The sequence below is a fragment of the Camelus dromedarius genome, chromosome 4, assembly GCF_036321535.1.
Source record: "Camelus dromedarius isolate mCamDro1 chromosome 4, mCamDro1.pat, whole genome shotgun sequence".
NCBI lineage: Eukaryota > Metazoa > Chordata > Mammalia > Artiodactyla > Camelidae > Camelus > Camelus dromedarius.
This window is the reverse complement of record NC_087439.1, coordinates 61,462,863-61,490,859: the sequence shown is the minus strand read 5'-3', so window position 1 is coordinate 61,490,859 and position 27,997 is coordinate 61,462,863. Positions and strand designations below refer to the sequence as shown.

The 27,997-nt window shown below is 35.3% G+C and overlaps 1 protein-coding gene across 1 annotated transcript in view; it reads left to right on the top strand.

Moving 5' to 3' along the window:
• VWC2L (von Willebrand factor C domain containing 2 like) overlaps window positions 1–27,997 on the top strand; it is a 136,661-nt gene that overhangs the window by 9,915 nt on the left and 98,749 nt on the right. Inside the window, exon 2 of the mRNA XM_010992481.3 lies at window positions 11,872–12,001. Within this exon, the coding sequence (XP_010990783.1) occupies window positions 11,872–12,001 (130 nt within the window). The remainder of the gene's footprint in view (window positions 1–11,871; window positions 12,002–27,997) is intronic.

Below are 27,997 nucleotides of genomic sequence, written 5' to 3'. Positions count from 1 at the left end.
AAGTATTTTGTTAATGACTCAAGATCATCCTTTATTTGACTCTTATGGCTAGTTAATGATAAAAATCTATATATCTCAGCTTAGCTTTTATTATCTGGTCCTCTGTAAAAGTTCCCCAAATTGCAGCTTATGTGATTATTTATGATACTTCAGTAGTTTGTGTTACATAAAACAATTTAAATGGACAATGACTTATTCAAAATAATGATGATGATGCCAGTCACCTATAACCAAAAGTCTAAGGCAGGGATCAGCGCACAGTGAGCCAGATCCAGCCCACCACCTGTTTTTGTAAGTAGAGTTTTACTGGAAAGCAGCAGTGCTTACTCATTTCTGTGTTGTGTGTGGTGGCTTTCAGGCTGCAATGCAGAGTTAAGTAGTTGCTCCAGTGACCATGTGACCCACATGGGTCAAAAATACTATCTGGCTCTCTGCAGACAAAGTGTGCCAACACTTTGATCTAGGATTAATTCTTCCTCCTTTTCTACTTCCCTCAAATTGTATGGTCATCAGATCTTTCTAACCTGCATTCTTCAAGGCTACAAATTCTCTGAGTACTGATAGATACCGGTCCTACTTCATTTCTAGGTGGTCTCAGGGATCTCTTTTTACATGCATACATTTTTAAAAGCATCTAAATTTGCCTATTTTACGCGTATTATGCATACTTAACAGCAGACACGTTAAGTCATATGTTTCCCCAAAGGAGTCATGGCTTTGCTCTTTGCGTTGATGTATAATAATTTAGTAACCTTCCACTTACTAAGAATTTTCAGATGAAATAGATAAGCACAGATGATAAAAATGCCCTTTATTTTGATATCTCATGTGCTCTCCTCTGATAGCGTGACAAGTCAGGTAGGTATTTTTAATTTAATATATTTCCTATTATATTAATAAATGAAAATATGTATGTGGTCTGCTTACTTAGGTATTAAGTTCATTCACATTTTTCAAGTCAACTTATGTGACCCATGGTTTGATTCCATTAAATGTCAAATGTCTCTTACATGTGGAGAGATAGTACCAAAATGTATGAGACGTAAGTAAATCTGACCCTCAGGGTGCTCCGAGTCTATCAAAATGAATTAAACAAGTAACACTGCTAGCAGATGGCCTGTGATGATTGCTCTAGAAACTTGTACGAAGGAATAATTCAGTCTGTAAAGCTTAGGAAGACCCTAAGAGTGAGGATTTCAGTGCCCTGAAAACATTTTAGACAAAATTGGAAAATTGGCAAAAGTCAATGGAAAGCACGGTGAGAGAAAAGTGAGTTAACCCAAGTGGCCGGAGCCTAGGGTATAGAGGAGACACAAAGAGAGAGATGAGAGTGGGAAGGGAGTGAGGCGCCCGCTCACAGTGTGAACGCCAGGCTGAGGAGCCTGGGCCAGAGCCTGGACTGAGTGGAAAATCACCAAAGGGCTTGAGCCAGGGAACTGACACAACCAGACTGGGCCTGAGGGAAATACAAATAATAGTTGACAATTTTATGAAATATTTTGCACCTGTGTTCACTCATTGAATTATTTAGTTCTAAGATATTTTTATTCACATTTTGTAAATAAAGGAGGCTCTGACTCTAACTCCAGGGCTCTCTCCACACCCCCACCCAGATTCTGTACATTCACTGCGGACGTGATACAAGAAGTGCGAGGGAGGTGGCTTCTCTCTCATCTGAGTGTGCACCTGTTCTGTATTCTTAAAATGCCTGTTCAGTTACAGCTCTGAAATACTCTATGTCAGTGTCTTATGTCCTTCTGACAGAAATGTAGCACACTGCTGCCGTGAGGGAAAGCCTTCCCGGTCCCTGCTCTACAAGGCTCAGTTGGCTTCATTTAAAAGACTCCTACGGCCCTAAAGAAGAGTGCATCAATGTGCATTCCTAGCATAAACACACAAACAAACAAAAAAAACAAAAAACAAACCTTACATTCTGAATGCAGTGAGGATTGACCAGGAGTATTTTTACAAATTTAGTTATTGTTTTTGTTTTAAAAGCCTACATCAGGAAAATACAAATTAAAAACAACAAATAGATAAATAACAAAGACCTACTGTATACCACAGGGAACTATACTCAGTACCTTGTAATCACCTGTAATGGAGAACAATCTGAAAAGTATATATATATATATAAATATATATATATATATATATATATATATATATATAAACTGAATCACTTTGCTGTATATCTGAAACTAACACAATATTGTAAATCAACTATACTTTAATTAAAAAAATGAAAACAAAGAAAATGTGGGCCTTACAGCTTTTCGCCATCTTAGAAATATCATAGTCATTGTAGAAACTCCCAGTGGTTACCAAATTAAGTCATATTTCTGTCACAGGAGAGAAGAGCCACTGGTCCCTGAAACTCCACTTATTTTCACTGTATGCTAGTTTAATTTCACTTTTCTAAATATGGAAAAAAATAAAATTGTTCTTTCTAACTTTAATTTTTCCCCCCAACGTTAAAAATAAAATCCTGCTAAAACAGCAAACTTTTGACTGCTGAGATTTTGAAAGCTTCATTAGGGAGATAAAGGACAATCATAGAGAATTTTCCTTTTGTTAATGAGACTCGAGGACATTCACATTGAAACTAGAAGACACTTAATCCAGGACTCCGAAAGATGTGAGCTCAAGTTAGCCTGCTGCAAATCTGTTTTTGGCAAGACTCTGATTAGAGACTGAAGTTTCATCTCTGTAAATAAGAATCTAATTAACTACCTAAAAAATGTTGTCCAATGTCATTCTCAGTCTAACCACAATCTGAGTGCCAATATTGCTACGTTTCAGAGATGCCACACAGATTGCTTACAAAACTCTAAAACATATATTCTTTACAAATTTAATATTTCAAGTAATTTATAATGGAAATGATTATTCCATAACTTAATAAAAATTATTTGTGATCAATGTATTTCCTTGAGAAATACACAGCCATTGAAAACAAAGGGAAATTAAAAAAAAAAAACTGTTTAAGTGGAAAGCTATGATGACAATGATAGGCATTTAACCAAAGCTACGTAATTTACAAGCTCTTTCAAATATTACATTATTTCCTTTTTATCTTGTACGAATCCAGTGAAGAAAATTAAAGCTCTCTTAATATGCTATTATTAACTCTATCTTACAAATGAGAAAACAGAGTTTCAAGTAGTTTAAGAAACTTGTCCGAGGTAATACATCATTTGATGGCAGGACTTAAAACTACAAGCGTTCCTATTCCATATTATCCTACAGCTGAATTCCACTGGGCGATAGCACTAACAATTTTTATACATGGTTACAAAGTGGTGACTGCTCTGATGTATTTGCACACAAAAAAATACACATTAAGTCAGAAATACACACTAAAGTCAAAAGCTGAAGAAAAGATTTCAATTTTAGATTTCTTACGTGATAATCTGATTGGCACTCCCAATGCAAATGAATTTTTGTATAGGAGTGTCTGTAACTCCCACCCTGCAGACCTGAAAATCCCTGAATTCAGTGTCATCCAGGCAAAGCTGAGCTCTGGCCCTCTCTGTTATCACCTCCATTCAGTATTTCCCATAGGCTAGTGTTTGTCTCTTACATGATTCTTTCGCTGTAGAATTCTAACAGTGATGTACTCTACCCCATCCACACATGGTTTTAATGCTATTGTAGATAAGCTTTTAACTGATATCAACAATCTGTCCTTTTCAGTGTCAACAGGAAAGTTTTGAAGTTACTCAGTTGCTCACTTTACCCCTGTTGCATTAATGGGTGATAAATGGAGCATCATACAGTCCCTTGTCAAAGACCTTTCTTGTACCAAAACCAACTGTCAATCCAGCTTATCAGTAAAGGACTAGAGGCTGCTGCTTTTCTAGGCTATTTCTCAAGTACAGGTGTGACCCTGTAACAAAATTTTTATCCTGTATCCACTAGCCTTGGTCTGTACCTTTACGTTCTCCTTCAGAGACCTTAGAGGCAAATAAAACATCCTTTTTTCCCCTCTTAAATACACACTGATATTTCCTTGTCAAATATACATTTGCCTACTTTTTAAAAATGCATCTGTGAGTATGACTAAGGAGAGATTTTTGCTTATATTCTGCTTATCTATATTTTATTTTTATCTATGCTATTGATTTTTCAGGAAAAAAAAAACCCTGCATTTTATTGTCATACAACTCCTTGAAAACCTTCAGATTTTAAAAATGGTTCTATATATCATCAGTTTATCAGGATAGGCAATGTATAATTGTAGAGTTGCCTGACCCTAAAACAATGGCCAAAATATATTTAAATACTTTTTAGAAAGAAGTATTTTAGAGAAAAAAAATAAAAGATTAATATGTCTTTATGTTGAACTATAATGATGAATTTTCAAGAAGGACTAAACTTTTTGTACTTGATCATTGATTTTAGTTGAGTATTTCATCAATTGTTTTTGCAATATTCTTGTGTTTTACATTAGCTCAGAGTAAATGCAAATAAAAATAGAAAGATTAACTTCAATAATTCTGTCTTCCATTATAATAGTACCATCAGTTATTTTTATAAAAAAGCATTTGTTTCAAAAACTCAAAACTTATTTTTATAGATGTCTAGGTTATCACTGTTGTCATTCACTGAGGGCAGGCTAGCTTTGTAGTTCATCTCTGTATACCTTATGTACATTATCTTGTATATAATACACATTTAATAAATATGCTGAATAAATAACTTTTAAAATTTATATCTTATTTCTGAATCTTAGTTTATTATATCCATGGGCAAAGCTATGTGCACTCCTTACAACCACTTGGCTAAAATGTTTGTTTCCAACAAGCATGAAGTAGTTTTTGAGAGACCCCAGAAGTATTCCAGAATATATTATCAAAATACCAACTTCTCAGAAAAAGCCAGAACAGCTACTATTTAACTTGTTATTCAAATGATACTATCATATACATTTGCTGACCAACTGAGTTATTTTTAAAAATCTATGTACTTGTTTTTTTTTAATTTGCTTCAACAATATTAAAATTCTTAAAGAAGTTCCAGCTCTATGTCCATAATTTGATAAGACTTAACAACCTCAGTGTTTCAAGTATGCTCCAATCAATATGACAGATCACTGAAGAGGTCACCACAATCCCGTTAGATACAGGACACTTAGGAGCATTTTAATCAGTGACACAATCGGTCTTATTTCAGATAATTGTGAATTTTGTTTAAAATCCATTGGATCCATTGATTATTAGGTGACATCTGCCACATGCAAATTATCAGCTACAGGAGTGGCAGTGGATGTTAAATACTCTTGTACTCCATAATTTAATGTATATTTTAATGAAGTGAACAGTGAGATTTCTGACAGGCATCAGCAACTTTGAAATAGAGACTTCCAAATTTCTCATACAGTTTGAAAGTAATGAGATCTGTTCTGTAAAGTGATGAAATTTATGCCATAAATTATCTCTAAGAGAAGAGTGCTTCTTAAAGCAGAATCTTTTCCTTGGTAGAGATCAGATTTTAAATAGCTGTTTAATAGGAAGTTTTTGGAAAAGCAGTCCAAGCTATGTTCTGATAACTTTTGCCCATTACCAAAGAAATGGAGTACCACATGGTGTCTGAAGCCTAATATCACTTGGTCAGAAGGAAAGCCATTGAAAATCATTAGCGTGCTAAAACCTGGTGCTTAGAATATATCCCATCCACTTATGTATCTGTCCCTTTAGCCTTCAACAAAATTCCCAGAGGGCTTTCTAGGGACCAAGTTTTGTTTCTCAGAACATTCAGAATGTGTTTTTTGGACTTCATACTTTTAACTCATCCTTTAGGAAAATGGACGTGCTTAAAATCAAGGCTTTTTCCTAAAAAAATATTTTATAATATACTAAAATAGTTTTGTTTAGTAGTAACCGTTAAACTTGACACACACAATAAAATGAGACTAGCTTTTCCGCAGACTTTAGCAATTCCTCTGCATGTTTTCTTGTCTTAAATATAGCTATCATGGTATTATCTAGTGCAATAGAAGTTTGCAATCATCAAGTGCTAGCTAGTCCAGTCAATGGGGTACTTGAAGATTAACTTAATTTGTGATCCATACGATGGATATTATGAATTTCAAATTATCTTTAGAGAGTGAGTTTACATTTATTGCCATAATACTGAAACTCAAATAGTTATTTCATGATTCGTAGTCAAAAAGCTTCCCCCCGCCACAAAGTGCCCTTTACAGTATTTAAATAAAATGCAAACATCTTATTGAATCAGAATCCTATCCATGCAAGATGGACATAGAGGAAATTGCCCAGAGGTATGGTTTAACAAATAAGGAAACATATTTTGCCTAAATAATTGTGTATATGTTATCAAATATTTATTGAGTATCTAGTATGCACTAAGATGTCTTCTTGGTGCCAAGAATACAGCAATGAACAATATACTATACAAAGCTCATAAACTATGGGGAGAGCAGATAAGAATAAATAAATAAGCCAATATAAACAAATCAATAAGGTAGTTTCATAAACTGATGAGAGTACTGAATAGGCAATGTGTTGGAGAGAGATGATGGATAGTCAGGTAAGACCTCCCTGGAGAGAGAGGGCATTTGAATTGACATCTAAATAACGAGACTTCAAGAAAAGAAAGTAGGTTTGTTGCTTTTCTTTTTTTTTTTTTTCCTGAGTGATTTATAATGCTCATTTTAATCATTCACGGTTACTCTCTATCTAGAGGCTTCTAATAGGAATTTTTCTTCAATGTATTTCTGACCTGATTAATTCTATTCATTCACAAATCCCCCCACCAAACCAAGTCCTAGAAAACTTTATTACAACTACCTCTGCAATCATCTACTTTGAACAGGAGAAATAACCTAAATATTCTTTTAAATATAATCTAGTGCTTCCAGTTTTACACTTTTTGAATTTTTTTTCAGGAAGCCATCACTAGCTAAGTGTGAAAGTGAATAATAGTAATAATAATGTTACGGTATTTCTTACGTATTTTATGTGCCTCACGGCAACTCTGTGAAGTTGGTAGTATTGTTATTCTTTTCCTTTACAAATTAGGAAACTAAAGCATGGAAAGGTTATGTAATTTTCCTAAGATTCACAGCTAGTCGATAAAGCATCTGAGACTAGAACTCAAATACTAAAATTATAGAGAATTTGCTTTTAACCATGATACCACAGCCACCCAAATAAAGCCAACAAAATGAAATCTTTTTTCAGTTTTTCCTAATGTAGTGTTCCTCAACTTGTAAGAATACTGTTTTCTTAAAACTTACCAAATTAACATAATAAACCAAACACTGCCATGTCCCTTGTCACTTTGAGGTTTGAATTTGTACAACAAACTTTACAGGCTGTGATCATTTCTTCCTGAGCATTCCACATGCAATGCCAGTAAAAAGCCACCACATCAAGAATGATACCATGAGGTACTGCTGTATGGACCAAATGTCCAGCCTTTCCTCCGGTATGGATAAGTTATCTCAGTGTGCGCAGAATACAAAATAAGCGTGCGTTTTCTATAAACATTTGGAAACTTCTATGCAACCAGTCTCTAATAACATGTTCTAATAATCCTGTGTTGACTTTTAGTGATGACCACGTTAGCTTCCAAATTCCCACAAAGAACATATTTGACAGTTTTTCTGGAGTTATTCAGTCACTCCAGTAATCTAAATTACTAGTTCTCGGGCTACTTTTTGCATTTTAAAAAATTATGGAGCATTCTGTTGTTTCCAGAGTTCTGGAATTCTTTACAAATTAAGAAACTAAGGCATGGAAAGATTATGTAATTTTCCTAAGATTCACAACTAGTAGATAAAGCATCTGAGACTAGAACTCAGGAACTCTGGAATTTTGGAATTCCTGTTCTCCAAAGATTCTCAAAAATCACAGAGAGTGACATTGGGATTTCAGCTTCAGGGTCTTCAGAAGTTAACCATTGTTTAAATGGTATGTATTCCCATGCTTTTATTCTAACACGAAGGAGGAAGATTTGAATTCTAGTCACCTCAACCAATCTTTAACAAAGAGCTTTTCACTCTTTTATTTTATATATATATATCAGGAAACCCCTTTGAACTTGAGAGACAGCTAGGACAGCATTTGGATTTGCCATGCCAATATATTCAGTGACAGCAGGAACTACAGATAAAATACATGGTTTCTGCTTAAACAGAGCCCCATGTTAGATATTCAAAACCCACTAAGCTGGAGGTGTACAGATTCACAACAGATATATAATATTCAGATCATCTAATACATACATTAACAAATAAATTTGATCTCTAATCCTAATTTCAATGAAAATTTATGTAATGGTATATATAGTGAACATTATTTTTCAAAGCTTTCATTGAAATAAAATGCTCTGTGAGATTTCTTAGGAAAAGATTTTCCCTGTATAAGATTTTAGGATGGTGTCACTTAATCATCTTACTGACCAAATCTCTAACTGACAAAAGCCATGTACTGGTCCTAATTTCACGTGTTCTTCTTTAAAAAACAAAACAAAAAAACTAGTAAGAATAATTTTTTTCCCAAGCACTTGTTCCAGTGTTCTTTCTCTGTTTCTCTAAGGGTAGCTTTATTGTTTAATCTTTGATTTTACGGGGATGTTTTCAGATTTAATCTATAGTTTCACATTGAAGAGCCTGATAAAAGGAAATTTGTAACCGTCTCAGTGCTTAAGATGTAAGGATTTATTCAAAGCACCAAACCTTTCAGAGTTTTACACTGTTAAGTTGGGAAGGATTTTTAAAGTCTGAACTTAATGTCAAAGTAGCACACTGCTCACTCCTAGGAATTTTACCCTGTGTAAGCAATGCATTTTTAGAAGCACAGTGGAAAGCTGGGGTAGTGGAGGAAGCTAAGTGAAGCAAGAAAGCAACGGTGGTGCCCACACTGGTGAGCTTGTGAAAGGAAAGAGTCTTGGTGAGGCCAGAGAGGATGGAAGGGACTTTAGTGTAAGGTCAGTAGGTTAAATTTGATAGTGTGTTTAGACGGGGTGGGGATGAGCATGTGGAGGCTTGGGGTGAAGAGAAATGAACTGTAACAGAGGCTTTATTTGAAAAAAACAATTGAATGAAAACAAAATAAAAAATAACATGTTTCTGGCAAGAGAGTCTGGGCCAGGACAGGAGGCCAGAACAGACTGGTATATGAATAAAGCCAGGTTCAGGGAAGGATTGACTAGGAGCTGCCGATGGCTAGGGTGACACTTTCATTTTTCTAATTTATGTTTCCCATTATTCAGAATCCCTTAAAAAAAAAAAAAAAGACAGGCATACTTTTATCACTAAGCCTTGTAGTCTTAACTCTTCCTCCGAGTATTTCTCAGAATTCCAGTGTGCACACATCCAGCCTCCACTGACCTCAGGCACATGCCCCAGGGGCTCTAATGGACCATTATCTGTTACTGCTTCTCCCAGATGGCAACCATGAGTGTAGCTACCAGGTTCCAAGGCTTGAAGATGCCAGCATCCCCAAGAACAAGCCTTGTGGCCACCTGACTTCAGACTACTACAATTTTCTATGAATTCTGCATTTTCAGAAGGTTGAAAAGCTCTACAACTTCATAAGAATCTATGCACTAACTACCCTAGTTAGTGAAATTCTCTCTCCTAGCAGGAAGGATCTAGCCTCTATGAATGAATTTTTCAGTTGCTAGTGGTTATTCCTGTGGATCTAGTCTGCCTAGAGTACAAAGCACTGGATGATGGGGGTGCGCAGAATAGCCATTCTTGCTACCTTGTGGCAGTACAATCTAAAGTCAGGCTGCCTAGATTAAAATCCTGCCCCTTCCCCTACTGCCTACAGGACCTGGGTAAGCTACTGAACCTGAAAGCTCTCTCATCCTATCTCCTTATCTGTGAGATGGAGATAACGAATTATGCTTCAAATGGTTATTATGAAAAATCAGTAAGTTGATACAGGTAAATTGCTTAGTCGATACCCAGTAGTTAATAATATTCCAGAACATTGTTTGAATCAGAATGGTGTTCTTCCTCAGTCTATTCGGAATCTAATAATCCAACAAATCTTTCTCAAAGACCATGGTTACTTTGAGGGAAATATTTTGCATTGGCAAATTTAGGAGCTCTTTGAGATTTTTAATGCCAGAATCAGTCCACTAGAGTTGCCCTTCCTTCAGCAAGAAGGGAACCAACAAGAACAATCCCAGCTGTGGAAGGGCAGGGCGCAGAAACCACGGTATTAGTGGCTCCCTCTGTCTCTTACATCAGCAATAAATGCAGGCCAAGTCCTTGCTTTCACTTCAGAAGGCTGTGTCCAAATACTTCATTGCAACTAATTAAGAAAAGGGAGACACCTGACAATTCTGCTAGGGAATTTAAGATATCACAACAGGACTTGCAAAATAAGCAGCAGGATAGCCACACAAATTTTCATCTCTCACATTGCTTCCTCACTTACAATTTCCTTCCTTAAATAATGTGCTCTGGTAACACATCTTTTCCTTAATTTACTGAAATTGTTGAGTAGAAGAACTTCAGGAAAATTCCAGCCCTTGGGATAATCCAATCGATTTTTCTGGAATACTTGACACAACTCACCATGTGGTAAAGAGCTTAACTGCACTCTTCAAAAAACTCACCAACCATGCTGAGAAATAGCAATACTTTTCCCACAGTTTCTAGGGCTAATTCTTACTAAATGTGAAAGTAAAATAGTTAATTGAAAGCTAGACCATCATTCTTCAAGCAGAAAGCAAAGATAACATTAATTTAAAAATAATTAGTTGAAAGGTTTCCATTCTCACAGACTACCTGAATCAAGGAGCACTGATATTACCCAAACTGTCAAGTTCATGAAGAAACAAGAACTGACAGGGATTATGGACAGTAGCCACTGAGACAAAGGCAGGGGTCTTTAATTAACACAGTTTGGCACAGGATTAGAGGCAGAATTTTCTAGCAACAAATGGCTTGTTTTGAGAAGTACAGACCTGTATAACTTATGAGACCTCCAAGTTTTCATTCCAGAATTCTAAACCTCTGTTTCATGAGAAAGGAGAGCTAGAACTTGTAAGAGATGAAAAAGTCACAGAGTGGCCATTGCTTTAGATTATTTGTGGTCTAGGAAGTTTCTAGAAAGGAAACACAAAACCCCAAACTCACTCTTGGTCGGTAAGTACTGTAAAGACAAAAATTGTTTCTTGCTTTCCTAATTCTTTTCTCTAAATTAGTCACCTTTGAATTCCACTTTCAGACTCTCTGACTCTTAAATAGTGGCTTTTTAGGTCAATCAATTTTATCTCATTCATAAAAGCAAGCAGGCAAGATGAAAGGTATTTACTAAATCTTTCAAGAGGCAGAACCTGGATGTTTGGATCCCAAATGCAATCTCCTCTATAGTTTACATTGGGGAAAAAATGCCCTTTAGTGTCTAGGTTAGCCTGAAAAAGTTCCTACCAAGGGTAAAGATGTCCATTTACCATTTTCTTATTTCTCAGTAATCCTTTTCTTTCTTAGGGAGAAAAATGACAAATGGCACAAACTTATTTCACATGTTCCAGTATCATTCCTGTTTATCAGAGGAAGGCAGAGCAATCACTGCATCTGGAAACCAAACCAGGAGGTGACATATTAGTTGTCCAAACATTTCTTTGAAAAGTAGTAACGTAAGACATAAGAAGAGTCGTGCGTGAGCTCTCTGGTTGCTCATGGCAACCTCAGCTGCATATGGCAACCCACTCCAGCTTGGACATCCAGGTTGCCTTCCATGGGGGAAGAATGATCATACACATGGTAAATGAAGTTAAACAGTAAAGCCAATATAAACACTGATGTTTTGTCTTCTGACAGCATATGAATGTGCAAGCATTAAGTTATAGGAGAAAAGGGGCTAATTTTAGATTTGTTCCTAGCCCTCTCCATGTGAATGGTGTCGCTGTGAGCCCAGCAATGAAGTTCACTGTGTTGTAGCAGACTGCGCAGTTCCTGAGTGTGTCAACCCAGTCTATGAACCAGAGCAATGTTGTCCTGTCTGCAAAAATGGTAAGACCGTGCTGCGTTAGCTTTCAGAGGGGTTAGTGCATAATCCAGATACTCCACCACTGCACACCATGCAATGCAAGAGCCCTCCAAGGTCTGCCTGTGGTGTTTCAGTATGAGCATGGCCAGTTTATATTTTTATCCCACCGTAAAGTGAAAATAAGCCAGCAACGGGTGAATCGTGAAGCTTTCCATGTGGGGAATTAAAGCTCTTATAAGCTGACTTTGTGGTGATCCCTGTTACTTACTGTTGATTTATAAGGAGAATTTTGGAAAGAATACAGTAGCATCTTTTTGTAGTGATTGAATTACTCTCCTGTGGAGGCTATGAAGCCATTCACAGTGCATAACCCAGGAGAGAGCGGACAATAAATACCAGGTATTTTGCTTTGGGCGTAGATAAGACTTTAGGTTTAAAGTTAAGATATCAAAGAATTACAAAATTCAATTACTCACATACTTCAGTTGAAGTAAAGAGGATTAGAAAGTTTAGGACTTTTACTCTAGGTTTTTATTACAATGGAAACTTGCTCGTAGTAACTGCAATGGAGAAAAACTTGGTTTATAAGTTTATGGGTTCCTTTTGGCCCTCATAAAAGGGAGACGTTGAAATGACTACAGCATGTGAATCACTCAAAATTGAGGTGATGCTGCAAAGAGGACAATGCGATGCCATCCGTCAAACCCAGGACAGCATATCAGCAAAATCAGTATCATACTCCTTCCACTGGTCATATACCACCGCGAAATAGAGCTTCACTACCTTTATAATGCCACCCCTCTTGGCATTATTATCTGCTTGAAAAAGTAGTTCTAGCTCTTAAGTAAGCTGAGGTCACTCTAATGCTGAATCCCTATGCCTTTCCTTGAATTAGCGGTCCTCATCTTCCTCTCTTACCATTTTTGTCCTGAATTTGGCATTATGTTAGTTCACCTACTAATCTTTTCCATCACAGATTTATATTTAGTAAAAAGAGGTATTGGGTGATTTAGCCAAAGGAAAAACAAAAACAGCTGTGATTATTTATCTAGTACTTGTAGTGTTTTGGTATCTTCTCGAATGACTTACTAAGAACCCTTAAGAACATCTTTCCAGGCAGTTTTTATCATTTTTGATCATATAAATCTATTGAATTGAACATTAAACTGTACACCTGGCTTCTCTTTTTCTTCTTACCCCTTTCATGCAAGTAGCCTTTGTCTTAGCGACCATCTCTGTGACTTAGAAGGTAGAAATAAATTATCCTTCCTGAAGTTCAGATCTACCTAATGTATGCCAAGATATCAAATTTAAGACTTTACATTTTTAAAAGGATATTGAAGAAACTGGAAAGATACAGGGAAGAACAATGGGATGATTTCATGGTTGAAAAATAGGACCTATGAGGACAGACTGAAGGAGTTTGCATAATTTGTCCTGAAGAAGAGAAGGCTCAAGGGAGACCTAACTGTCATAAAGTGTATGAGTGGTTAGTCTAAAGTGGAAGAGCACCTGTTATTTTTCCTTTTCTCCAAGGACAGGAGGAAGAAAAAAATCAGCTACCTAATCAATCTTTAAAACTAGGATTGACAAGTCTTTGACTGAAGGCTGTTTTTTTTTCTAGAAGCAACTGTCTAAACAGGTCCTTGAGGATCCTCTCTTCCCTGGATGGTCCTGGTTAGCTATATTTCACATTTAGGGTAAACAAAACTATACTTAACGTTAAAAATTCTCATCTGGACATACTAAGAATACCGCGAGAATTAAAGCACACTAGACCATGGGTGTAGAATACAGGGTTTACATGTGCACCTGCGGTGTCACCCCCGGACTCCCTACGAGGGCCTGTAGCAGGTCCAAAGTCAATGTCCCTGTCAAGTGTTCAATCAGCCACTGCAAACCAGTCACACTTAATTTTAGGTCACCCAAGATTATCCTGTTTCTGTCACATGCCAGACTAGAAATTTGTCCTCAGATGAAACTCTCTTTGTACAAAAACGCAGAATGAATGGACTTTAATTGTTTGATTAATTAGTTAATTAATCAGTAACCCACCAGCATTCCTGAAAAACGTATGTTGAGAGAACAAAATATATTAGTTAAGTTTTCCAACTTTTTGTTCCAGAAGCACTACAAAATGACGACTTCTGTTCCCTTTTGCCATTTCCAAGGAAACCTTTTTTCTTTTTTAAATAAGGGAAATAAATTAACCTGAATTAGAATTAGTCAGAAGACTAACACTGATTGCAATATAACATTGTGACATGTTATCTTTTTTATTATTAAATGCCACTAATTAGTCACTTATGTCCCCAAAGTAAAGTACAATCACTGTCAAAGAAGAGCATATTAAGGGCTGCTGGAGAATCCTTATGACAGCAGTGGTACCAGTATTTTTATTGAGAGAACAGACAGAACCTCAAGTCTTGCTTGCTCTCGTTTTCAGTCCAGAAAAGAGACACAACTGACCCACGTATAGAAGAGCTGAAGGCAATAGATGCTTATCATGACAGAATATAACAGAACAACTTCTTCAATTTCCAGCACATGATAAGCCTATCTCATTCTATACGACAAGATTCATTTGCCTAGTATAGTGTAAACTATTTTTAAAGTATGGTACTATTTTCTTAGATTAGAAAAACAACAAGATAAAAATCTGCCCTATGGAGTCAAAGTAGAGGCAACAGACCTTAATCTGTAAACAGCCCTATAACATTTTCTACATATTCTTAAATCATCATAAATGTTGAAAATTTTTAGTTTGCTAAATACTATCTTAAGCTGCCAAATACCTTCTTTTTGCATACTAAAATTGATTTTTCTGCATTCCAGAAATATAATTTGCCAAGAGCAAGAGACATTAAAGATATAAAATGAAAGTTTAAAGCAATAGAATCTACCACAAACTCAATATGCACCTAATATCAAAATCTTTCAGATTAAGAGCAAGAAAAAAGAAGTATATTGATATATATGTAGATATATATGTAGTTTTTCCAGAAAACAGTGGTTTACCAATGAAAATATAACATTTGCCTTTATAAATAAGTATTTTTAATATTATAAAGTACAAGGTAATCTTCTCTCTAGATAAATGATAGCCTCTATTCTCTGTAATATAATTTATAGAAATGAATATAAAGAAATATACTTCTAAAATTGTTCTCTAATGATGTTAAAAAACAGACAGAGAATTTTTAATTTCTTGGTCTCGACGGTTACCTCAAGCAAGATTTTCCAGTGGTTATCGATAAAGACAGCCAAGCCAAAAAATATACTCCATCCTTATTAAAGTTAGTTTAGCACCAAGAAAAGACTGTCAACTAAGTCTGAATAAAATAAAAACGTTAAGGAAAGATGTGAGTGGCTGAGCATACAAAAAACAGGAGGAGAAAGAGGAAAGTAATTTTTCATTTGAAGAGGATTAGAGTGATTGACATAGGAATTTATTGTTTTAAAAAATATTATTAAGCATTCGCTTATCCCTCCCCTATACACCTTCAAGAGCTAAGAATAGAAATGCCTCTGAAAGATAAAACATTTCTAGACCATTTTTCTTCCCCCAAGACTGTGTTACTTTGACCTATTTTTCAGCCCCATTCTTTTCCATGGGAAATAATTAATACTCTTTATCAGCTTTGTTTCTATAATATGAAAAATAAATCAGCACAGCAACTGCTTAAAGGAAATATTTCTATTTTGGAGTATCATATAAATATTTCAAATATTTGGTAAATGACTATTCATTCGACTAGTGAAGTATTTGATCACTAGATCATTAGTCAATGCACATGACTAACTGCATTTTTTATATTTCATCAGCCAGTATGTCAGTGAGTTCTATGTTTTCATTGGGATATACAGTCAGTCATTATTCATCGTTCAGAAGAAAAAGTCACTTCGTGAAAAATTAGAATAGACAGGAAACACCCACAAAATCCTCCATACACATTAAGTGAGAAGTTTTCCTATCCTTTCCAACTATTAAACTGAAGTTATCATAAGCCCTGTTCAAATATTTCATTCCATATCCCTTACTCTATTCTGGTTTAGTAGTGATACAAATAAGGAAGGAAACAGTCTGGCCAAAAGGCAAATGGAAAGGAAGAAGACAAAGGGGATGGGCAATGCACAAATAGGAGAGAGGACTTTAGAGGCATCCAACACCTTCTAAAGGTGCTTGGGGGAAAAAGGTGCTATGTGTCAACACATACAACTGTTACTGTCCCTATTATACAAAGAGCTCCTTGAAATAAGTAAGAGTGAAAAACAATTCTACAGGGAAGTAAATGGGCAAAGGATATATAAAGAAAACTCACAGAAGAAGAAAACCAAATGTCTAATAAATACATGAAAATATTCTTAACCTCACAAGGGATCGGGGGATAAAAATTAAAACAATAAGATACCAATAATGCATTGATAATAATTTGAGATTGATATAAATTGGCAAAGATACTGAGTTGAGAAAATGTTGAAATAACTTTTAAAAAGGTACTCTCTATCAAAATTTGCATGTAACTTGAAATCAGCAGTTCTATTTCTTGTACTTTGGCCTACATTCATGCACTAAATTTTCACTGCACTTCAAGAGCAGAAAGCTGGGAGAAAATGTAAAACTCCCTCAATGGAGTAGTGAAATATACTACAGCCTTTAAAAGGATTCTATTGACATTTTCACTGCTGTGTAAAAATAAGCAAGGAGTGTATTGTGGACTATACATATTTTATATATAATATAGTAATGTATTCTATAGAGAATACATACATTTTAAGCGATATATATTTAAAACATTTTTAGTTTTAACTTACATACAATTTTAAATAGATATTAAATGTGTATGTACACAGGAAAAGAGCCCAGTGTGGATACACAATAGAATATTAACAATGATTCAACAATTACTTTTAGGGAGTAGAAGTGAGAAGGTAAAGGGAGGGGTGACAAGAGCTAATCTCTTTAGAATATTAAATCTTTACAGATTGATAATAAAAGCAACAGAAAAATACACAAACAGGCAGTTCATAAACAAAATGCAAATGTTAAATACAAAAATTATTTAGCTTCACTAACAAATTCAATTATTTTTATTTTTTTAAGCCTTCTTTTGTTATTTTGTATGTAGCATAGGAAAAATTCTGGAAGAATACACACCAAATTTTTTTTAACAGAAGTAGAGAACTTTGACTATTTCATGGATCTCTTTACTGAATGAGTTTTCAAAAAACTAGCCTAGTTTTGTAAGTTAATAGGTTTTATCAAGCCTTTAAGGAAAAGATAATTCTAATGTTATTTAAACTCTTCTGGAGGAGAGATGATACAAACCAAAGATTGCAAACTAAGAAAAAGTAACGGGGAACTATTAAAATATAAAATCCCCATTCTAAGACCCTTGGGTTGTAGACTTTAGAGAGGGAACTGAGTTCATATCCTATAATATATTCCATCACCAAGTGGGTCCAGAGCAGCATTCTTCAATCAGTCACATGAACATTTCTGCCACAAATATATGATAATTACATTAGGGAGATGGAATAAATATAGTCTCTCACATCATCTTGGGTCAGGTTTTAATCCCAACTGAGTTTTGGTATCAAAATTGTGAAAAAAAATGGGTTTTCAGAGACTCTGGGAAAACGATTGTATATCTGTGTTAACAAACAGAATCTAGCACCAGCTTAAAATAATTATTCATTGTGACAAAATGGAGTTTAAAAGATAGTTCAATATTAGAAACTCTATATTAATGCAATTTATCTTATTACTAAATTGAAGAGAAAGATCGTTTATCGTTTATATATATGAGACATAACCAACAAAAACTACTGACAAAAGCTCTTAAAAACATGAGACTAAATAATAAGATTTATATGATAAAACCTCAGCCCCAAAAGACAGAATCATGCTTAATAAGTAAATATTAAAGCATATTTGATAAAGCCAGGACTAAGATAAGGATGCCCACTGTTATCCAAAATTTCAGATAGACAGTAGATATGAACTAGTTAATATAGTTAGAAAAGAAGGAATTCAAAGGAGAAAAATTGGGAGATAAAACTACAGCCGTTACCATAGATATGAGATATACCTGAAGAACCCAAGAAAATAGACTAAAAACTGCTACAAAGAAAATTTAGTAAGACAGCAGGGTACAAAATAAGAGTACAGATCTCTCTCTCTCTCTCTCTCTCTATATATATATATGTATATGTACATAGATTATTAAAATAAAATTGTGGCACTAGTACACAATGCAGAGATATCGATGGAATATAACAGAGTTCATAAACACACTTAAGACAACATATGAAAATTGATATTTGATGGACAAAGTAGTTTTGCAGTTCAGTGGGGGAAAGATAATTTGTAGAAGAAATAGTGTTGGGAAAACTTGACTGAACAAAATAATTTTAAATTATTACATATATTTTAAATTCTACCTTATTTCATAATTCAGAAAAACTTTCAATTCAATCAAGATTTAAATATAAACTGTTTTCCCAGTCAAAGAAGAAAACCTGGACATTTGATTTATGATCTTGAAGTGGCTAGATTTTAAAAGCAAAAAATCTCCACATAGCAAACAAAAGAAAACACTACTACAAACAAGTAAAAAACTAAGGGAAAATAATCTTATATCCCTAAGAGTTAATCTCTCATATATATGAAAATCTCTTTGAAATTGATAAGGAAAAAGATCAATAAATCAATCTTAAAAATGGGCAAAGAACTTCAAAAGTCATTCCACAAAAAAAAAAAATTGAAACAAAAAGTTCCTGAAACTTACAAAAAATTTCTCAAAAGAAAAATGCAAATAAAATTTTGATACCATTGTTTTCACTTACAGATTGCCATATATCCTATAATTTAATAACCTACTATGTCGCTGATAACTGGTAAAACAGCAGTCTTTCATATTGCTGGTGGCTATATGAATTGGTACAATACCCATGGAAGGAAATTTAACAATATGCCAAAATTAAAATGCACATACCTTTTACCTGAGCAATTCCACTTCTATTTACAGACATGTGAAATGACAAACAATCAATGTTGCTCATTTTCTATGCTGTACTTCAGGTTTTCTGATTAATGAAGAATAATCAGAAAATTTGTAAAAGTAACTATAGCTTTACATTTTTTTAACATGCCATTAGTTGATAACCAAAAGAGTTAATTTTTTTAAATACTCAATATTTTTAGTCATTTATAATTTAATTAGCTTTCACTTAACTTTCTTTTTTTAATCTCATGTGATACAGTTTTAAACATTAATTTCAAGTGGCTCAAAATTGTGAAAGTAATAAAAATCTACTTAGCATCAACTGATAATAGGCTACTTAAAAATATTAAATATATATTAATATGTAGATGATAAATATGTATGTATATATAGAGAGAGTTTTTAAAAAATCACAAAACCTTACAAAGAACTATTTTATAAATAATTAACAAGGAGCTGTACCTGATTTCTAAATGTGAAAACTGAAATTAGTTAGGTTGCTATTTCTCTAATGATAAATAGAAATCTATCAAATTTTCCATGTGATGTAATTTTCTTTTATAAGTTAGAAAAGGCTGGAAAATTTAAGTACAGAAAAGAAATGCACTTGGTAAGTTTGGGGAATTCAGTCTAACAGATACATTAAAATAATATGTAAAGATATAATTTTGAACAATGTGATAGTGGCACAAAAATAAATAGAATACAAATCAGAAAGTAATCTATATTTGTATCACAATTTAGCATACGATTAAGGTGACATCCAGTATCTGATGAAAGAATATATTATTCTAGAATTATATTGTGAAGGTTAATCCTTTTTTTTTTTTTTTACCAAAGTGAAATTACATTCCTGTCTCACCCACTATATAAAATTAACTTTCAGTTAAAGATTAAAGATATAAATCTAAAAAAATGAAACCGTAAGGGAGTTTTTTAAATAATGTAAACATAACTTTACTCTTTGGGTAGGGATGGTCTTCCTAAACATACGTGCAAATAAAAAATGTATAAAAGGGAAAATTAAAATACAATTTAGATAATATATAATTTTATCTTTAAATTTCTTCATAAATTATTTTTGGAAAGGTAAAATGTAACAGGCATTCTCATGTTTCACTGGTGAGAGTGTAAACCAATATATCCTCTCTGAAGGGCAGTGAAAGTGCAGATCTTTTATCCAGCAATGTGGCTTCTAGAAATTGATCAAAAATAAATAATCAGATAAGAATATAAAGACATAGGTAGAAAGATATTTATTATAGAGTTGTTAATAATAGCAAAACCTTGGAAAGCCTGAAACCTAAAAATTTGGTGGTTTAAAAAGCCATAGTGTATCTACATGGACCGACTACTAAAAAATTATTACAAATAATGTCATAGAAGAAAAATTAACAGTAAGCCAATAAATGATTTTCTACTTTCTTCCCTTAACTAGCTCGTATTTTCTAAATTTCCTACAACTTGTATTATCTCTGATATTTAAAATTACTATTCAAAAGATAAAACAGAAAAATTCTTTAAAAAGATCATGTAAAGTGTTTTCTATTTTTGTGATTTAATAATCAATGATGTGCCATTTATTAGAAATTGCACTATGATTTCTTGTTAGAATTTGTACTCCGTAAGTAATTAACTAACTAATAATTCTACCACTTGACTTTCAACTCCTTTAACTAAGAGACTCTTTGTAAAGCATTTAGAAAACCTCATTGCCCATTTTATGTAACCATTAGGGCAACTGTTAAAATACTCACCTAAATATATCCATTTATATTTCATGAAGCTATTTTGCAAGATCAGCCTTTTAAGTTTGAAAACCGGATGCAAGTCTCATCTTAATTCAGTACTTTCTCACATCCTCTAAGGTAGACAATTAGTAACAAGTGAAACACAGACGTTAAACAAACACACTGAAGACGAAAAATTTTCTGACAATTGCTCATATCCATTGACCACAGAGCCCCTGAAACAGTTCATGATGGAAGCACATCCTATGAAGGACAGTTTCAAAGTCTGTATTTCACTGACTCCATAACTGAAGGTCAGAATTATCATCTTCATATAAAGCAGGTGTCAAAACAGAATAATTACAAATAGCTATCTAATCAGCCACAAACAATAATTTCCTAGTGCTTTCATAAAGCTTCCTGCAAAATATGAAAGGAAATATTTACATTTATGTTGTCTTAAACCAACAGGAATCCCTCTTAATTCATCAGCAAATTAGATTTCAAAAACATTATTTTATACATTTGACACAATGAAAATTAATGCCACATTCATTTCCTGCTAATGACATCTCTTTCATTATCAGGGCCACCCAGACCTTCAGAAGATGAAGGGAGGAAAACTAACACGTGCAAAAATGAGAACTTTTCTCTGTGTTTTCTCCTCAACATACAGGAAACGCTTAGGGGCTTTTTTCCCTATAGAAGCATCTGGAATGTTGGATCCGGTTCTCCTATAAAGTGCACACTGACTCCTTTGAGAACAGACACATTAGGAAGAAGCACTCAGTCCTTCAAATGCCGTGTAGTTACTGCAGTGTTCAGCCCACCACCCCACAGGGCGCCTGAGAGCCAGAGGAAGGGTGATGTACGCTCATGCACTCAATGTCTTGTTCTTACCCATTCATATCACCTCAAAGACAGCCTGGCTCAAAAACAGTAGCTTGGCAGAGTGTTGGACACATCTCCCAGAACGGACCATGCATTTCTCTCAGCCCCGCCTTCTCTCTTGAGCCTCTCTTCAACTATGTTTTTATAGAATAGTGCTGACTTCTTGGTCTGTAAGCAGTAATCTCTGATAAAACACCTCTGTGCACTGTAGGTGACCATAAACAGGCAACTGGGATCATTAACAGGTTCCATGGGGAGTTGGAGCTGATTCTAGGAGTAACTAAGTGGGGTAGGGTCCGACCTGAAAGCCAGTCTTGCCAAGTTTTGGAATCACCTAGAAATAATCTCTCTCTAAAGGAGGCTTGAGTCACTGACCATGGGAGAGCCTCACTGAGGGAACAACACAACTGATCGTCCCAGGGGTGTGGAGCCGCCGGTCCACACTGACCCCCAGGCTCTTCCTCACACAGCCTGGGTGTCCGTGCAGCTCTCACAGGCACCCAGAGCCCAGTGGGTCACTGCTAACGATGAAGGCACAAACTAAAACAGAGCTGCCCTTCATCCAAACCTCCTTTCTGAGGGAGACATGGTAGGACGCTGCATTCATGAGGCTCCACCTCATGTCAGCCTCACCATATAGAAGCTCAGGCTTTGCAGAGAGGAGACAGACCAGAGCAAGCTGTGTCCAGCCACCCCCACCACTTTTCCCCCTCGCTAATTAGTGTAAGCCTTGTGCTGGTAGACAGAAACAAAACAAAGTTGCCACGGAAATAGTGTTCTTGACCTGCTTTGGATTTGACTGTCCTCAAAAGCAGTGGGCAAGTTGGGCCCGGGGAGCCTGGAGGAAGCTATTACTCTACCTTCCTCAGAAGTTGCAGAGGTCTGGAGCAACAGTCCCAAACAGGCTCCTCTCCAAGCACAGGTTCCAAGATTCCCTTCCTTACAGATAAGACCAAACCTCTTGGGCCTCTAGGTCCCATGTCTCTAGTAAAGAAGGGACCCAGAACTCTTCTGCGTGCTCCTGGAAAGATCCTAACATCCCCTCAGCCAGCAGTCACAGCCTCACCCCCATCCTCACCATCAGGCTGGAGATACTCAGGACTAATTTCTTCCTGCCTGGCTCCCAGACCCCACCAGGAGCCCAGGACCACCAAGGGCACCCCTCATCCCTGGACTCTGCTCTTCACATGGTGCTGTGAGCTATGAGGTGACACCCCAAACCACCACTTTCCAGTTTCGCCCCCCTGCTCATCTGTTCTCCATCACACCTGCTGCCACATGAACAGTATATATTTGCCTTATTTAGCTGCTTGTCTCCCCTGCTCACAGAAATATAAAGTCCAGGCAGGCAAGGATTTTTGTCTGTTTTGTTCACTGTTGTATTCCCACTACCTACAACGCGTTGTGGGTGCAAATATATGTTTTTGAAAAAGTGAATGAATGAACACCCATATGGTGCCTTTGGCAGAGCTAAAATTAAATAAGAAAATTGATTCTTTTGAGTTCTTTTAAATTCTCTTTTGAAAAGTATCAGTCTTCTATTTCATGGAGAAGAGCTTTCATATGCAGAGTTTGAGAGGCATTGTGTGATGGGAAAGAAGGTGCTTATTAGAAGATTTTTTCCCCTAATTAATGTTGTTTTATTTTACCCCTAAGACAGTGGTACATATATTGATGGGAGGCGTATCAAGGTGATCTCATGGGCTGATTGCCAAGGGAAACCAAGTCCAGCTTGTTGTTTTTTTCACCACTTTAGAACCTTGCTAGGGACACCTAAAGCTTCTGTTTCTTAAGAAATGACCGCATGTAACACATGGATCACTTCAGTACAAAATTAATGTAACACTTCAGCCAGTATTGTCTATAATGAGATATTGTATCTAATAATAGGGATTGGACTTTTTATTAGTTAGGGGAGCCACGAGCATTTATTGAATGTGTGATTTGTCAGTATTTGGTAAAATCAACTCAACAGAATGCGAAGACATGAAATAGACAGAAAAATGTGACTTGCTATCAGGGCAAGGGGAAAACAACTGATTGCAGGGGATATTATTTAATTCTAGAAATCAAACTGTGTGCCTGAAAAAGAAACCAAAAATATGGCATCAAACAGGGACCAAGGAAACCTGCTAGCCACTGTCTTTTCTGGGATATGGTAATTGGGAAACTCTCGCAGGGCTGCTGCGGCTCAGGCAGTGAGACCTTTGATGTTTAAATGTAGCTCTGAGCTGCTTCAAATCAGTCTATCAGAAATGTTAAACCTCCTTTGAAACATATTTATGGTTGGATGCCCCTCAATTGAGAAAAGGGAAATGTGAAGTCCCTGCGTGCACACTTATTTTGCTTACACGAGCTTCGTTTGTACAAGGTGATGGCACAAAATAGCCATAAATGCTGCTGCTTGTCAGGGTAGATAACCAGCCAACCCTGAGTCCTCTCTTCCTCTCACACGTCACTTTGATGTGCTCTGCAGAAAGGTCCATAAAGCAACCCACCTGCCTCTGGAAGGCTAAGCTCGGTTAGTTTCCAGCGTCATTAAATAACAAAATAGTTGGCAGTGTTGTATCCAAATCTTAAAAGCCTGCCTCGCTCCAACTTTCTGTGTTGGGATTTAAAATCGGGGTTAAGAGGCAGGGCACCAAGGACCGAGGGCATGTGTTTAAGATGGGGGGTTCTCAGTGTCTGTTTAGACTACAGGCTTTGATTTGATTTGATGATTTCTTTAAGAATGGAGACAGATGACATTGAGAAGCAGCAGAGGAGGAAAGCTGCAGTGTAGAGGAGGGCATGCCAGCTTGTCAAGCCTGAATTTCTGCAGGTAGATGGCAAAGAAACTTACTTGGATTCTGTTTTAACTCCCAGTAAGTGCAATAGTCAGGTCCCTGAGCTGAGTGAAGTAATCAACACACATGCAATGTCATTTGAGATGTTCAGCCCATCAAAAATAGCACCCCTTCTAGCCTGCCAACATACATGTCCACACACACACATTCATACATACTCTCATGCTCACAATTTCTTTTATTTCTAAAATTTTTATAATTACCCTTGAGGAAAAGAGCTGGTACATCAGGTATTAATGACACTCATTAAGTTACATATGTTTTCTTGGGTTTATGAGATGACTAGATCATCAAACATCGGGCCAATTAGCTTAAGTGTGGGGAAGAGCATTGGGGAGTCCTCAAAATAGTCCCAAGCCAGCAACATCCCCACGATCTGGAAACTCATTAGAAATACAGATTTCTGAACCCAAACCTACTGAGTCAGAAATTCTGGGAGCGAGACCAGCATCTGTGTCTTAGCAAGCCTTCCAGGTGATTCTGAGGGTCAAAGTTTGAGAACCATGGACTCTTCTCAGGTGTCCGTTAGGGGGTCTGTTTACTTTCAAATAAAGGGTAAATGTGTGTTGGGGGAAGTTAGGGGAGAAAAAACTAAAATAATGATCAGCCGAGATAATGATTTAGGAGGACAAGAAGTAAGACAACACTGGAAAGGAAGAGTCAGATACACAACGCCCTGGAGTCAAAGCAAGGCCACTAGGATTGGAGAAGATCCAGGAATGGAAAACCCCAATGGGGGCAAAGGCGGACCCCCATTGGGGCCTAGAACTGATACAGGTGGGAGACATCAGGGAGATGACTTTCAAGCTAAGCTATTAAGAATAGTCAGACCTAAAGATATTTCTTAATAAACAAAGCCATGATCACTGAGAACTAAATTCAACTGACTTTTAAAGGCAGCAAAAGTCACCAGAGAAGGCACAGTCGTGAAGGGAAAGGCAGTGTGAGATGAACATAACTATTGTTAATTTATTCATCATTCACCATGTGCCTCTTTACTGATCTACTATGAAGAAATGATTGCTTCAGGTGAATTATGTTCTGGATTAAAATTATGATAACTATTAATATTTTCCAAACCATCATTATATTTAAGAATATTTTCATCCCTTTAAAGAGCTGTGCCAAGATCTAATTGACATAAAGTCAGTTCTATATTTTTGTCTGTAATTTGATGCTTTGACATATGTATACCTGTGAAACTATTGCTATAGTTAGGACAGTGCCCCTACCTATCACTCCCAAAAGTTTCCTCATGTTGCTTTGTAATTCTTCCCTTTAGCCCTTCTCTGCCCCATTCCTTCCCTGGAAACCTCTGCTCTGCATTCTGTCATTACACATGAATATGCATTTCTCAGAACTTGGTATGAATGTAATTGTTCAGTATGTACTCTCCTTTGTCTGGATTCTCTCATTCAGCAGTGATTATCTTGAAATTCACTCATGTAGTGCGTGTCCCAGTTCATTCCTTCTTTATTGCTGAATGGTACTCCATTCTATAGATATACCACAGTACAATTTAGCCAGTCACTTGTCGATGGATATTCTCGTTTCCAGTTTTTGATTATTACAAATAAAGCTGTTTTAAACATCTCTGCACAAGTCTTTGTAAGGATATATGCTGTATTTTCTATTGTGAAAATACTTAGAAGTGGAAAATTAGATCATATGGTAGATGTATTTTTTCACTATTTTTTCTTTAGTGCTTAACTGTTTCAAAGTAGCTGTATTATTTGAAATTTCCATAAAAAATGTAGCAGAGTGCCAGTTCCTCTACATCCTCACCAATGCTTGGGATCATCAGTCCTGTTTAATTTTAGCTACTCTAATAGAAGTGTATTACCATTTTATTATGGTTTCAAATTGCATTTTACTAATAACTATTGATGTTGAGCATCTTTTCTTATGCTAATTTTCCATCTGTATTTCTTTCTTAGAGAAATGTCCGTTCAAATCATTTGTCATTTAAAAAAAAATTATTGGGTTGTTTGCTTTTGTAATTTTGAGTTTCCAGAATTTTTTATATGTTCTAGAGACAAGTCCTTTATTAGACATATGATTTGCAAATATTTTCTTCCAGTCTATTTTATATCCTTTCATCCCTTAACAGTGTCATTTGAAGAACAAAAGTTTTTAATTATGATGAAGTCCTATTTATCAGTTCTTTTTTATGAATTATGCTTTTAGTGTTGTAACAAGAAATTTTGGCCTAACTCATTATCAAAAGTATTTTTCTATTTAGAAATTTTTAGTTTTAGATTTTACATTTAGAACCATGATTTGAGTTATATTGTGAATATGATTCAAGGAATTAAGATTTTTTAAAATACGGATGTCCAGTTGTTTTAGCATCATTTGTTAAGGAGACTATATATAGTTGCCTATTGAAGCGCATAAACATTTTCATCAATTTCTGAACTTTCCATTCTGTTCTACTAAATTTGTTTTGGCTATTCTAGATGCTTTGCATTTTATCTGAATTTTAGTGTCAGTTTATCGATTTCTATTAAGAAAAGTCTATTTTGATTGACATTACATTGAACATACATACCAATTTGAGAATTGGCATCTTAACAATATTGAGTCTTCCAATTCATGAACATGTTATGTCCATTTAGTTCTTTCATATCTCTCAGCACTATTTTGTAGTTTTCAGTGTATAGAACTTTCACATCTTTGGTCAGTTTTATTCCAAAGTACTTTATTTTTTTTTTTAATGTTACTGTATTACTGTGCATTTTGTAAAATTCTGATTATTTGCTGCTAACAAATAAAACTGATATTTGCATATTGATTTTGGATCCTGAAACATTGCCAAACTCAATTATTAAATATAGTTGGGGTTTTTATTTTTGTAGATTCCATTGGAATTTCTACATAGGCAATGTTACCTGCAAAGACAGACAGTTCCATTTCTTTCATACTAATCTAAATCCGTTTTAGTTCTCTTTATCTTACTGCAATTGCTAGAACATCTTATACAGTATTGAATAGAAGTGCTTAAATCACACATTCTTGTGCTGTTTGGATATGGAATAAAAATCATTCAACCTTTCCAATTTAGAGATGATCATGTGATTTTCTTTTACAATTATAAATACAGTGAATTACATTGATTGATTTTTAAATATTAAGCCAACTTTGCATTCCTAAGTTAAACTACATTTAGTCATGAAATACTACCCTCTTCATATGTTGTTGGATTTTATTTGCTAATTCTGTGTTTAAATTTTTTCATCTATGTTTATGAGGCATATTAACCTGTACTTTTTTTTGTAATGTCTTTGTTAGGTTTGGGTATCAAGGTCTTGCTGACCTCATAGAATGAATTAAAAAAATATTCCCCCTTTCTCAATTTTCTGGAGGAGTTTGTATAGAATTAGTATTAATTTTCCCTTATATGTTTGGCAGAATTCATCAATTACTTACAAAGTTATCTGAGTTGCAGTTTTCTCTGTGGAAAAATTTTAAAACATATATTTAATAGGTATCGAGTGATTGGGGTTATTTCATCTTAAGTTAGCATTGGAAATTTGTCTCTTCAA